Source organism: Thamnophis elegans, chromosome 1 (assembly GCF_009769535.1).
Source record: "Thamnophis elegans isolate rThaEle1 chromosome 1, rThaEle1.pri, whole genome shotgun sequence".
Taxonomy (NCBI): domain Eukaryota; kingdom Metazoa; phylum Chordata; class Lepidosauria; order Squamata; family Colubridae; genus Thamnophis; species Thamnophis elegans.
Genome location: NC_045541.1, coordinates 122,376,456 through 122,391,062, shown reverse-complemented (window position 1 = coordinate 122,391,062; position 14,607 = coordinate 122,376,456). Strand labels below are relative to the sequence as shown.

General features: G+C 35.8%; 1 protein-coding gene across 5 annotated transcripts in view; it reads right to left on the bottom strand.

Moving 5' to 3' along the window:
• The window catches only part of DPH6 (diphthamine biosynthesis 6), a 213,762-nt gene that overhangs the window by 133,988 nt on the left and 65,167 nt on the right, over positions 1-14,607 (bottom strand). For all 5 annotated transcript variants that reach the window (XM_032230016.1, XM_032230024.1, XM_032230050.1 and 2 more), the window contains exons 7-8: positions 9,168-9,262; positions 6,628-6,715 (exon numbers count right to left, since the gene is read on the bottom strand). In XM_032230016.1, the coding sequence (XP_032085907.1) occupies positions 6,628-6,715; positions 9,168-9,262 (183 nt within the window). The remainder of the gene's footprint in view (positions 1-6,627; positions 6,716-9,167; positions 9,263-14,607) is intronic.

The window sequence follows — 14,607 nt, the reverse complement described above, 5'->3', positions numbered from 1 at the left end:
AAAAACCAATTATATATAAGCTGGGTGGATCTCCAAAATATTATTTTTAAAATTATATAATGTGAGATAGCCCTATTTATTTATATCACCATGATGAACATTCTTGGTACAAATATAACATTCTATGTGCATAAACTATGAACACACATTATCCTTTTCCAACATTCAGAAAAATGAAAGAAGGGAAATTATAACAATAATACATCTAAATCAGCCTTTCTCAACTGTGATGAAGGTTGTGTGGACTTCAACTCCCAGAATTCCCTAGCTAGCTATAGAAAAAGAATCAGCCCAGAAATGATTGCAAGGAATCTTGAGGTGCTGCATATATCCAAAGAATTAATGTTCACTGGGAGAAGTAGCAGCATTGTTCCAAATGGGGACTCAGATCGGTATGGCATTTACAAAAAACCCCACTCACTCTAAACCTCTCAATTATAAGATGCTATATAGGAAAGGCCAGACAGAACAGGTGAAAAAAATTCCCTTCTTTCCTTTGAACTAGCATTAGCTAAAATAACCTTCATTCAAGTAATAATTCTTGAGTCTGTAAGCCTACGATTCCATATCACAAGAATCCAGAGTTTACCCCTCAGGGTATATGCAATATACAAGCAGTTTAAAAAAATGTTTAAGTATAATATTTCAGTGTTACAGGGAATGTTGTAGGCACATGTGTAAACAGGTGCATTTCCATTATTTCTATTATGTGTGCATCTGCCTTAAAAACAAGCATAAAAAATCACCGTGTTTATTTGCCAGGCATATAGCTGACATTAAAAAAAAAGGAACTACCAATTTTCTCCTTGCTTCCCCATGTGCAGTTTTGACAAGAAGCTCTGAAAACAGTTCTCAAGTCATAAGACTTGGTGGCAATCAACCATATCTTGCAAATCCCAGACTTTATGTGAGCTGGTAACTTGACAAGAATAATTAAATGGCTACGGCTGCATTCCTATTGTAACTGAAGAGTGAGTTAGGAATGATTGACAGCAGTGGAGTGGAATGGTTAGTAGAGTCCGGGTGAATGACAAGTGAAGAATGTCAGTGGAGAAATGATAGATAAGGGGAGGAGAGACACAAATATGCTTGGAGGGGAGAAAAAAGACAAAAGAGAGAAGGCATAGGTAAGTGAACAGTGATTAGGCTAAGTTATTATTTGTTATTTATATGATCTTATTTGTTTGACATGGATAAATATATTTATAAGTTTTAACTTTGAAATTGTAAATATATTTTTGTTTGAAGAATTCCAAGTGTGTGCTTATCTCATTCTATGTGCTAGATATATATGTCTATGTGTGTATACATTTATAGTATTAAAAAGAAAATCCTTCTCACCCCTATAGGTGGTATGTGTCTTCTTCAATCTCAGGTCTTCTACCAGAGGTCTGGGAATTTGAAGGTACTCAACTGCTTTGAAACTCATTGAATTTGGTATTCAACACATTTTGATGAGAAAATGTTGTCCCGGTATTTGTTGTTTGCTACTCAAGCACAAGCTAGAGGTCAGCGTTCCAAGTATCATGCAGAATTAAATCAGAGTCCAAGGCAAAACTATCCTTAAAGTTCCAATTTAATAAGTCAGTCATCTTGGTACATCTGTGGAATCCCAAATCTGAAAAACTTCCTGGGATTCCACCCAGTTGAAAGTTCATGATCTTATCCCCACACCCATAAATCCATCACATGGTCCAATCTTCTTCGGCCACGCTGGCATCTCCACCCAACTGGTTCCGGTCATGTGCAGAGGTGCGGAGACAAAAGATGACCTTGGCTTCTAGAAAAGAATGACAACAACACATTCCACCATTCTACTCCTTTCTATTTCCCCCCTCCCAACTACTGCACTAATAGAAAGTGTGGCAGGCCAAAGATCCTAAAAGAAACATAACTACAGGCCTGACACTAGAACTTGTTGGTGTTGATGGCTTGTGACTTGCTACCCTTTCCAGATGAAACAAAGGGTGATGTGTTAGTCACATGGTAGCCCTTGCCCTTGCTGTCTTATCTTAGCTTTTGTAGTCATTTTGTGTATTGTTGCACTTTTTTTCTCATTGGTTGAGGTAAAGTGAAGTTTTTATTTTATTTAATCTAAATATATACAACTCTATATTTTTACATATTGCCTTAAAATTGTCTGGTTTGGGAACGCATTAAATGTATTACATTATTCCTTATGGGGAAAAATTGTTTGGTACTCGTTAGTTTTGGTACTCATCACACCTCTCTGAAACCGATTAACAATGAGTATTGAGGTACCTAGCACTGCACTCTTCTGGACAGAGAGTTCCCATGTTGTTCCATGTTGCTAATCTCCCAGTTTAGGAGTCACAGCCCCAAGTACTCTTCCCACTACTGGGATCACTTTGGCCCTATCATCACGCTTACTTAGATACACCTCAGTAATAGGTCATACTGAGGTGAGTGTAGCTTACTCCTGTAAATTAAACTGTAAGTGATAAATTATTTTATCCAAGAAAACCAAATTACAAATGCTAAATCTATACAATCTCAGCAGCAACTTGCTCTATTTGGCTTAGAGGCTAAGCAGAGGTAGACCTGATTAAAACTTGGATGGGAGATTTCCAGAGAATGTCAGACTTGAAGATAAGGCTGGGTTCTCACAGCATTATTGGAAAAAATCCCCAAAACAAATAGGAAACTACTGCTGCCATGCAAACCATAAAAATTATATCCATGAATTCTACTGACTTCTACCTTTTAAACCCATAAGATTGTAATGTTTGCATTTTAGGATATATGTGTTTGAGCATACACATCCACAAACACATATACAAATATAATATCTATTAAATATTCTCCAATGCTCTGGAATGTTAAGAATTCCATTAAGCATAGTAAATATACTGTTTTGACTTTAGGATTCTATTTCCCCCCCTTTTATTACAGGATTAAATAGTTAAGCAGTTCTTAACATCTGCCTTAAATTGGTGTACAATTAAGTCTGCTTAAATTTCAATGAGTGAACTGTCTTAAAAACATGCTTAACCACATTCTTAGCTTGAAAGCATGGAATATTTTACATAAAATGAGTTAATGCATTTTAATAAGTTAAAAAAACTTTTATTCCTGTTTTAGAAGAATAGAGAAAAAGTCGTCAAGATAAAATGTGCTTCTTGTCAACATGACCAACTTCTTAGTCTTAAGTGATCAAACCCTTAAATAGGGTGATGGGGGGGAGGACATAATTTTATTCTTAAAAAGTAGGGTATGTGAGTTATAATTTACTCAATTTATATAGAATAAACATCATAGAACTCATTCATAACTTGACAGAAAATAAATTAATCTGAAAATTGTAATTGTTTTTGCTATGATCCCATCAAAGCACAAAATAAACAATTTTCCTTCTTAATTCTACAAGACATTAACTGTATACACCAAAATCTACATCAGAATTCCATAATGCTGGCTTTTAAAGAATGTGACAGCTTTGTCTACAATGAATTTGAAATATGATTTGCTATAAAACAGCTTGAAACTGTGGGTCTTTCACAAAATCTTAAATATCTACTAAGAAGAGGGAAAGAGCTTCTGAATAGATAAAAGTAAAATCTTGATTCTTCTATAAAATATTATGCATTTTAATAAGATTTTTGCCTGATTTATGTAAAGCTTTGTGTTTTTCATTTTCCCTAGCCTGTCACATTGTAGTGATGTATGAAGCATTTTAGCATCAAGTTTGCCATGAGCAATAAAGTCAGTGCCCCTAAGAAATACTAATATATTTCCACTTTTTTATCCTCTCTCCAGGAGTGTTCTTATTCAGCTTATTTGGTTTCACTTCACATAGTCGGCCAGCATAATTTTTAGTCTCACAGTAATATTTTAAAGCTTGGCACAGCTAAAAAATATCCTTGTCAAACACCGTACCATGTGTACTAAAAGGCTATATTTGAAAATGAGGAACATGGTCTTGGGACAAAGACAATATTTCTATGAAGAAGCTGAATTTTAAAGATAATGCTAGAGGCTAACAGAAAGAAAAGTTTCAATGTAACTATGGTTTTTTCAGGTTCACATTGCTCCATAAAATTTTGCAGCTCATAATAGAATCGAGAATTATTCATGGAAAGTCAGAGACTCTAAACGTTTGGGGATCAGTAAGCATACTTGGAGTTTTCAGATAATGGCTACAACCACAGAATAACTTAATGGTCACAGCCAATTGTGAAATTTCATTTAACCCTTAACAACAGACCTGAGGTCATCGTGACTGCAACAGTTTTCCAAAATGTTCAGAACACCCCTATTTTTAGAAATGGACCATTCCAGTTGCGAATAGAATTCATAAAATTTGTTAATTCGCTCAATAAATGAAAATTGTAACTATACAAACTAAATTTAACAACATATCCCACCTATTATTTTTACAGATTAAGAAAATTGTACGAGTGGTCATTATGACCTCATATCTGTAACAGTGTAGCAGAAATAGTACATCTGTGGTTAAGGATTAATAGAAGTCAATTTACAAGACAATTGTCAGGCCTGGAATTATATTCCTTTTAGAATTTTGGCCTGCCACACTTTCTCTTATTTCATTATACTGTTTCATTAGTATAGTTGATGGGAGGGGTGAATAGACAGGAGTAAGATTGTGGAATGTGGTGTTTTCATTCTTTTCTAGAAGATCAAGGTCATCTTTTGTCTCCCCACTTTTACACATGACCGGAAGCAGCTGGGTGTGGATGCCAGCGTGGAAGAAGAAGATTGGACCATGTGATGGATTGTGGGTGTGGGGACAAGATCATGAACTTTTAACTGGGTGGAATTCTGATGTAATTTCCAGAATTGGGATTAACACAGATGTGCTAAAATGTCTGCTTTATTAAATTGGAACTTTAAGGATCCAATTTAAGGCTCTGATTTAATTCTACATGATACTTGGAATGCTGACAACAATGAGTTTGCCCATTAAGGTAATAAATCGTCATGTTTGTAAAGCAGGTCATCACATGACGAACCAAATTTTGCAACTTTTTTGATGAGTGTCTGAAATGCAATCATGTGGATTGGGGGGGGGGGGGTGTTCAACCATCCAAATTTCAAAATTGGATCTTAAATACTTTTGGAGAAGGGTTTGTCATAACTTCAAAGCTGAGTACTACTTATACAGTTGTTATTGTTGGGTAGAATTTCAGTAATAAAAATGAATGCTTTCCCTAGGATGTTATTTTTATTCCCGATAATACCAATCATGATGACTGATGTACTATTTAAACAATATCATAAAGACATTTCTAAATGTATACAAATGGTCTTTGACTTACAACGATTCATGTAACAACTATTTAATGCTACAATGGCATTGAAAAAAGTTATTTATGATTGATCTTCACATGATCATTGTGTGACCCCAGTCATGTGATCAATATTCAGGTGGTTGGCAACCACCACGTATTTTATGATGGTTGCAATGTCCCAGGATCATGTGATCGCCATTTGCAACATTCTCAGCCATCTTCCAACAAGAAAAGCCAATGAGGAAAGTTGGAGTTGCTTAACGACTACATGATTCACTTAATATTGAAATGATTTGTTTAAAAACCATGACAAAAAAGATTGTAAAATCAGGCATGACACATTTAACAATCATGTTACTTAGCACAAGAAATTCTAGTCACAATTATAGTTGTAAGTTGAAAACTATCTGTATGGCAAGATAAAAAACAAGAATTAAATATAAATTGCTGCAAGATACTAAAGTAAATGATGAGTATGATTACTTGACCTAAAATTGTAGTTTCCTTGTCATAAGCAACCTATGTCTTTACAGCTGTAACAAGGCTATCTTCCGTATTCTCTACAATTATGTTCAAGAGAGCTTGGCAATTCATCATTTCACTATTATGTTACTTGCACTAAAAAGTAACAGTTTCCCCTGTCCAGTCATTTCCAACTCTAGGGTGCAGTTATCATTTCTGATTCTTAACCTAGGGAGCCAACGTTGTCCAAAGACATTTTCATGGTCATATGGTCATATGCATAGGTCCACGGAATGCTGTTTTCTTCTCACCAAAATGGTACCTATTTATCTACTTGCATTTCTATGCTTTCAAACTGCTAGGTGGGCAGGAGCTGGGGTAAATAATGGGAGCTCAACCCATTGCACGGCAGTTGGGTTTTGAAATCAGGTTGTCAGCTTTCCAGATGACAAGGTCAATGTCCTTAAAACTGGTAAGCCATCACTTCCCTCTACTTTCACTAAATGACCAAATCACATTCTTTTTCTAATTTGCAAATATTGATCAAAATAAATATTCCCAGTCTATACATCTCACTTACGCATATTAAGTACACATGGATAGACATCGAGAGAATTAAAAACGAACAGTCAAGTCTTTTCAGATGATGGCTCTGCTTCAAACACATTCCTGTTCTCCAAGAACAATTTCTCAATCATTTGTATTTCAAACCATTTCATTTTTGTTTCCAGACGTCATCTCAGTAAATATAAAACAACACTTCTTCAGCTCAATATATAAATAATTATTTGAAGAAAGAAACCCATCATTTTCCTACCAGTAAATATGGCATTTTCCATGAGATTCTAAATGACAATCTAAATAAGAATAAACTCCACTGAAATGTTGGACTTGCCTTATCTTCCAAATGCAACTTTAACAGGCGGAGGTAAGCCACAGGGGCAAATGCATCTGCTGAATGTACAACCACTTCTGAGGAGTCCCTATAAGACAAAATGTTAAAAGCATAATGGAAAAAAATAGCATTGTTGTGTTCCTTTTGAAAGTAAAAAAAACAAAAATATTACCTTTGTGCTCTCTGAGCTGGCTTGTTTTCTAGCAGACGTTTCATTACCCAAATTAGGTAACATCATCATTGCTCTGATCATCAGTGATAATCAGTCCTCTGATAGACTGATGTTAACTAGTTTGGGTAATGAAACGTCTGCAAGAAAACAAGCAAGCTCAGAGAGCATCAAGGACCCCTCATATTAACCCTGAGCTACAAATATTCTCCTTTCTTAGTAATTATATTACCACTTATGACATTAAATCAGTCTCAATTGAGGCTGGTTTTAATAAGTAACAGTTGCAAATGACCACAGTCTTGGCCCCAAATGATGTGAATGGGTGCCACTTATACAGTCCAGGGCAAATGGAATTTCTGTTTGGAACATAAAGTAAAGGGACAAGGATTTGGAGTCCAAAGGAAAGGTATTGGGTATCACCACAAAGAACCATTTCTTTATGGAAAATATCTGCCTTACCTGAGAAGGCAGCTGATACCCATCAGAGGTTCTCATTTGAAGAATTTCAGCACTATGTGTGAAATGGCCTCCTTGAAAAACAAATGGATCACATCAGTGGTGGGATTCAAATAATTTAACAACCGGTTCTTTGCCCTAATGCACGGCTGGATGGGCGTGGCTCAGTGGTCATGTGACTGGGTCGGTGTGGCCAACTCAACATCACTCACGTCAATGGGCACTTCGCCTTAGCAGTTACAATGTAATAAGGGTTAACGGGAGAGGCAGTTTTTGTAAGCAGGGCAATAAAGATTAGACTAGAAACAACACCAGAATGTTTCCTTCCTGCCTTCCTTACAGGAATTAGCCCTGTAAAGTGGAAAGAAACAAAAGGAGATTTTTTTCCAACAACCGGTTCTCTGAACTGCTTAAAAAGTTAACAACCGGTTTTCCCAAATAGGTGAGAACTGGCTGAATCCCACCACTGGATCACATCCTATATTTATTCGGAATAAAATAAAAGTGAAACTGAACTAAAAGGGTTTGTACTCAAGTCTTGATTCAAATGAGAATTTATGAGTATTATACTAATATAACTTTATAGAAAAAAAACCCAGGAAATCTGAAAATATTCATTACATAACTAACAAGGGGAGTTAGCATATTTTTAAAGCTCAGCTTTCCCCAACTTGGTGACCTTCAGATAAGCTGGAATATACATTTCATATCGCCAAACAATGTACTTATGACTGCACCAATGGTGGATTGCTAACCGGTTTACTACCAGTTTGCTTGTGCTCGCGCGCAATGCTTCTGTGTATGCGCAGATGTGTCCAGGTGGGTGGGCAGAACCTCCCGCCACTGCCACTATCGGTTCAGCCAAACCGGGAGCAACCCACCTCTGAACTGTAAGTTGGTATTAGAAGTAAAACAAAAAAATTTAACAAATAAATAAATATAATGCAACACATGTGGAAATTATCAAGTTTGAGAAGGTCCTTTGCATTCTATGTGCTTCAGAGTATGATTATTTACATATATTATTTATGAGACAGTGCAGTTGATGCATTCAGTCAGAAACATTTCCTACATTCATTAGGACAGGAATTTTCTTCTTAAAATATTCTACTACTGAGATAATTTTGTCAAACTGGATCTACTCCCAAGTGGGACAATTGAAGTCTAGAAACAAATTATCCTTCTTCATTGCAGTTATTGATCTGAACCCAGGAGAAACCAGAAACTCCGTAAATTCAGATGAAAGGGGTTTCATCAAATATTTTCCTGAATACATACAGCTTAACTTCTTTACCATAATTATATTGACAAATCTACAGTTATAATAAATTCTCCCATAAGTATATACATATATTTTAAGAATATATAGAAAAAAAGATAACGGGTCAAACCTGAAAGGTTCAAAACCTTAGCATTCCAAAGGATCTTTCAGCAATTCAAACAAAATGTTTAGTATTATCATTCTGAGTTGCTAATGTTAAAATGGTAAAAAAGGGGGAAGGAAGGGCGGGAGGGAGGGAGAAAGAGAGAGAAAAGGGAAATAGAGTTAATGGAACCTACAGGCTACTGATGTGGCAGTTTATCAAATGTAGCTGTAATGAAAGATAAATATTACTGGCAATTCGCACTTCATGAAAGGATAAAAGTGTCAGTGTATAGGTACCAGTTTTACTGCAGGCCATAATCAGCAAGTAAACGAAAGTGCAAATGTCTAAAAAGTTTATAGCTTTCTATGAAGGCCCCATCTTGTCAGGCATTGATTTAGGTTAGTGGAGGGCTTTGCCAGTGTTAAACAAAGTGGGTATTTGTGAACTTAGAGGACATATTCTGCTGCTGCCAAGTGGCCTAAAGCTAAATATTAGTATGGTCCCAGTGCTAACATTTAAAGAAAAGAGAAGACATGGGTCCTTACACAACGATTTTCTTCTTAAACAGAGGACAATCCAATGTGAATGTTTCATATTCTCCCCCTTCTCCACAGATATGGACTCCATACTTCTGAGAAAGCTGAAAAATGGAGAAAATGCTTTCAGGAATGGTACAAAGTGTTCTTATAAAACGGAAGTTAAATGAATTCAATTTACCCACAATACATCAAAGGAATATAATACAATTCAAAAAGACAAAACCAACAGATAAGGGACAAAATAAAGAAAGAAGAGTCCTCTGGATTTCAGTAAGAAGTTCATTCCAGAGGCAGGCGCTGTAAAAAAGCAAAGTGAGAAATATGCAAGAATGTGCAGTACTGAAAGCTAAATTATAGTCATATCAGGGTTTGTATGACTGAAATGTACACATCCATATTGAAAAAATCAATCCCTCTTTGTTAAACGAGACTTCATCAAGTCAATGAGACAACCACAAGATGGCAACTTATATTATTCCTAAAACAGGATGCTGATTCTATTTTCAATTCAATCCTCATCTAGGTATGATACATATTTTCAGTTGAAGAGTGGCAACGTGTGCTGTTATTTCAAGATGCTGTTATTTCTACATCACGCAAGCAAGTTGTGTGTCAGGTCTCAAAGTTGTCAGAAAATTATAGCAACTGAGGTAGCCCCATTTATTCACTTTCAGAATTGGTACAAGTATTATGTTTCAATTGCAGGTCTCTAGAACTCTTGATCTTTATAGTGCTACCAATAGGCTACTGAAATCAACGTCCTTATTCAACACACAACTCAGTTATATTACTATCAAATACAGTTCTACACCAGATCAAGAATCCAGGTGCACTGGACAAGGCACAACAGATACAAAAGTGAGAAACAAACCTCACATAATGTTCAGATAATAATTATTGCATAAAATATGAATGGTATTTCCCAAATTTATTGATGGTTCATCAATAATACAGATAATAGGAATATGGCCAATTTGAGTTGTTTGATATGCATCCTGTCTTTCTATCAAACCTAGTCTTTCATAGTCTTCAGAGAATTTCTTGACACTGCTAGCATCAACAAAGGACTAGCTGACTGAAGTGGCATAACAATATTAGATTATTAAGGGAGAACTAATACAAATGGCCAATGTAAAGCCACCAGAGGATTATTTGCTAGGTCCTTGGTGTTCTCAGAGTCTGATTTTTTTTTCTTACAGGCATTTAATTGCCAGACTAGACTATATCATCACCAGATTTTATGTCAAGAAAATCACATTTGAGATGCACTACATAAATGGGGTTTGATTCTAATATGTCAGTGTACCATTTGCCAAGCTTCTAAGAATTGTGTAGCACTCTTAGCCCTAGTTTGATCTAAAATGTCTAGAGCTTCCTAATTGACATTGAACTGAATTTACCTACAGTATGTCCTGTGAAATTAATGAATTTTCATTCACGTCTCCTGGCAACCTATTGATGCTTGTGGATGCATTCTGCCAATCTTCTTATCTCCTTGCCTTACTCCCTTCTCACAGTCTGTACCCTGTAGTTTGCAAATGACTTCTGGATTAATAATAGTTTCTACTTGGTCTGATTATTATTATTATTATTATTATTATTATTATTATTATTATTATTATTTGCATATCGGAATCCCATTTTTTCTGCCCTTGTCTTGTGGTTCCTGGTTCAGCCGACAACTTAGGCAGGAAAGAACTAAAGCTTCCTTTGTTTGTTTATTCAATTTGTTTCACTGCCTGTTTTAGCAAGTGACTATAGGCAATGAACAATCTTAAAATAAATTAAGAAACAAACTATTATTATATATACAAAAATTAAAATACACTGCAGCCAAGAAGGATGTCCTTCGGGAGTGGGCGGCATACAAGACAAATAAATACAATACAATAAATAAAATGTCACAATCAATGATTTTTAACACAACCAAGAGATGAGATCCTTCACCGACTTGAGGCCTCAGGCACAAGTACAGATAGTTTTTTAACTTAAATGCCTTTCTAAAAGACATGAGGTTGCCTCCTGGTTTATAGTAGGGCATTATTGTGTATCTACTTTAGAAGCCTGCCCTGCATCCCTCATAGATGGCAAATTATAGACCAATCTCCTACTTGGTAAAGTGACTGAGAGAGTAGTGAATTCTAAACTGTACAAAGTCCAGGATATTTAATTGGAAGAAAAAGTATATCCAGATATCCAAGTCTTGCATTTGATTTTAATCAAACAGTTGATTTAAGGAATATTTAAGAAGCTTCTTTTCAATTTTTTCTCCTTTAATATTTTATTTAGGGAAACATGAATATATAGCTCAAATGAAGGTATTATCTGTCATATAATAGAATCGTATCTATTAACATATTTTGGATGGGTAGGTGAATACATATGTAAGTATATATGTATTTTTATTCAAGCGTAGCTCAAATTATCTTTTCAAATCCTGGATTATCAGACATTTTCCTTTCAATGAGCAGATATTTCTTTGTCTAAATTTCTTTGTCTAAAAATAACCAAACTTTTTTTTTAATCAAGCTTTCACTTCCAAAGGTTATGCTGCTGGCAAAAAGTATAGCTCCACCTGTCAGAAGCTGTTGTAAAGTTCTTGCAAGACAAAGCCATCAAGTATAATTAATGCTGATGCAGCAAGGATCGCCAACTTATAAAGCAGTTAGTTAAAACAACTTACTCTTTCCAAAATTACTCTTGGGAAGCTGCTAGAAATGGGAACCATGGGTGGAAGAAGTGGCTACAAAATGTAGCTTTATTTGGAACAAAATATAAGATTGTTCGTCCTCACTGAAGAATCCATTAAGCATTTCCCAATAAGATTTTTTTTTTACATCTTTCCTAAAATTATTTGTTCTAATAATGCCTTTTTGGTGCCACAAATCCTTCCTGGACATCAAGATCAAACACTTTAGAGTTCCCACTGGTGTTATAAGTGCTTGGAATGGAATATCTTAGCTTCCTGTTGCTGGAAGTTCTTCCCAATTAACTGCAGTCAACATATCCATACAATGAGATGTGCCTGCTTCTGAAGGTACAGTGAGTGAACTATTTGAACTCCAGACAAATCTCCAGTAACCAATCAGGAAAAGAACTCTTGACCTTTTTAGTATAGCTACAACAGTTAACATACTGACCACAGTTCAAGGTTATTCTAAAACAAAAGCAATAGTTTCCAGTCTCTTTTGTGGACATGACAGATGAGAACAGAGTCAGCCTTGTCAAAATAAAGCATGGTGTGAGTGTGTGCTTGCGTGCATAAATACATTATAAAGTTTTAATATATCCCATTATAACTAGGACACAATGATTTGTTCTTTTCATTTAAAAAATGTTTTGTGTGAATGCATCTATGTTTTAAGGCAGGGGTCCCTAACCCCCAAACTGCAGCCCACTACTGGGCCATGAGCCATTTGGAACTGGGGCTGTTTAAGGAGTAAGCGAGGGCACAATTGTGCACATTCTCACTTGCGCTAGCAGCAGAAGAGTGTCTATGTTCCAGTTGTGTGAGTGGCGAGTGTGCCTGGCCGCCGGTCATGCAAATAGAGCTGTACGCACTTGTGCGCTTGCCAGACACTTGCACAGAACTATCCCTCCCCCCGCCCCCATCTGCAATGCCGGAAATATTGGGGAACTCTTATCTTAAGAAATAATAGCATGCTCTGGCTATCAGTAGAAGAATCTAAGAACAAATAAAACTTTTTATGTGCTTATTAATGATCAGGCATATAAATAATCTGTTATGGAAAAAGTGTGATAAACTACAATGGTTTCCAGTCTTTTTGTATAATCACAATGGATTAAAAAAGACAATACCTAAAATTTAATATGACTCACTCTTAGTACAAATATGAATAGGTTTAGCGTGGTATACATATTGGTCCCTAAGAGTCAAAAATAAGTTGATGGTGCATAATCAATCAAACAATGACATACCACTGGTGCTATGAAAGGCAACAAAAGATTAGAAGCTTTACAATTGTCAGGCTCAAATTATTTAAGGCACTTTATAGGCAGAAGGCAATGTAAATACTGATTAAGGGTGGATCTAGCAATCTTCCCCAAGGAAAGGTAGTTATAAAATATAGCTGAATCCAAAAAATGTAGATTCCCAATAGCCAACATACCTATTTCAACCTCCAAAATTCTCAGCCATGGTAATTCTGGCTTGGGAATTCTGAGAATTGAAGTCCACATATTTAGAAGGTGACAGATATGGGAAACACTGATTTTGTTTAGAACAAAGGAAACAGACAGCAGCACAGTAGATTAACATTGTGAATGCTGCCCTAAGAATCTTCTAATTTTACATCTTAAAGGCAGGTGTTGGACTTCAGATAAAGTTTTGTCATCTAGAATTTTCTAGAGTCAAGCTGTCAAAAACCTGAAGACAGGAATCTGCAAGTTTATATGTAATTATTTGGATTATATTGTTTTAAATAAAGAGGGGATTAACATAATGAGCTGCTAGATCTTGCCTATGACAAATGTCTAAAAAAGCATTTGGCTAATTTCTTTCTGATACTGCTATCTCTCTCCTCCTCACAATCTCTCTCTCACACACAAACCACCCCCTGACAACATTCAAAGAAAGTATTTTTAGAACTATAGCCTTTACTTTCTCTGCAGCTGGTGTTTATGCTTCAGTTTCACTAAGTTATAAAGTTAGCTAAATATCTAGTAAAATATTTATGTATGCTGACATTTACTGGGAAACAAAAACCCAACCAAATGCGAATTTATTGAGCAATGTTCTTTTACACTGCTGTAATTTTGCCCTCCAACTGTCATGGTTCAACCATGACAAAATGCATGAAAAGCAATCTAATATGAGGAAAAAGAAATACTTCTACCTTTAGAAGGTTGCAAAAATAGGTGACTTTAAAAGCTCACATAGATCTGATCCCAGCTTTCATGTGTCTGAGTATGTATGGATGTTTGTTTGCAAAGACAGTGCAATAATTTTCTGTAACACATGTGATAAAAGTGCTCCAGTGACAAATCATTGAAAAGAATAAACAGCTAGTCCTCAACTTATCACCACAATTAGGCCCAAAAATTTCACTGCTAAGTAAGACAGTTGTTAAGTGAGTTTTGCCCCATTTTACGACTTTTCCTGTTGCAGTTGTTAAGTGAATCACTGCAATTGTCTAGTTAGTAACAGGGCTATTAAATTATTAGCAACAATAGGGAACAACAGCTTCCCCATTGACTGTTTCTCAGAAGATCACAAAAGATGGGTCATATAACCTTGGGACACTGTAACCATCAATACATGCCAGTTGCCAAGCGACTGAATTTTGATCATGGATATGAGAATGTTGCAATGGTTGTAAGTGTGAAAAATGGTCACAAATCACTTGTTAGTGCCTTTGTAACTTTAGAATAGAATAGAACAACAGAGTTGGGAAGGACTTTGGAGGTCTTCTAGTCCACCTCCTGC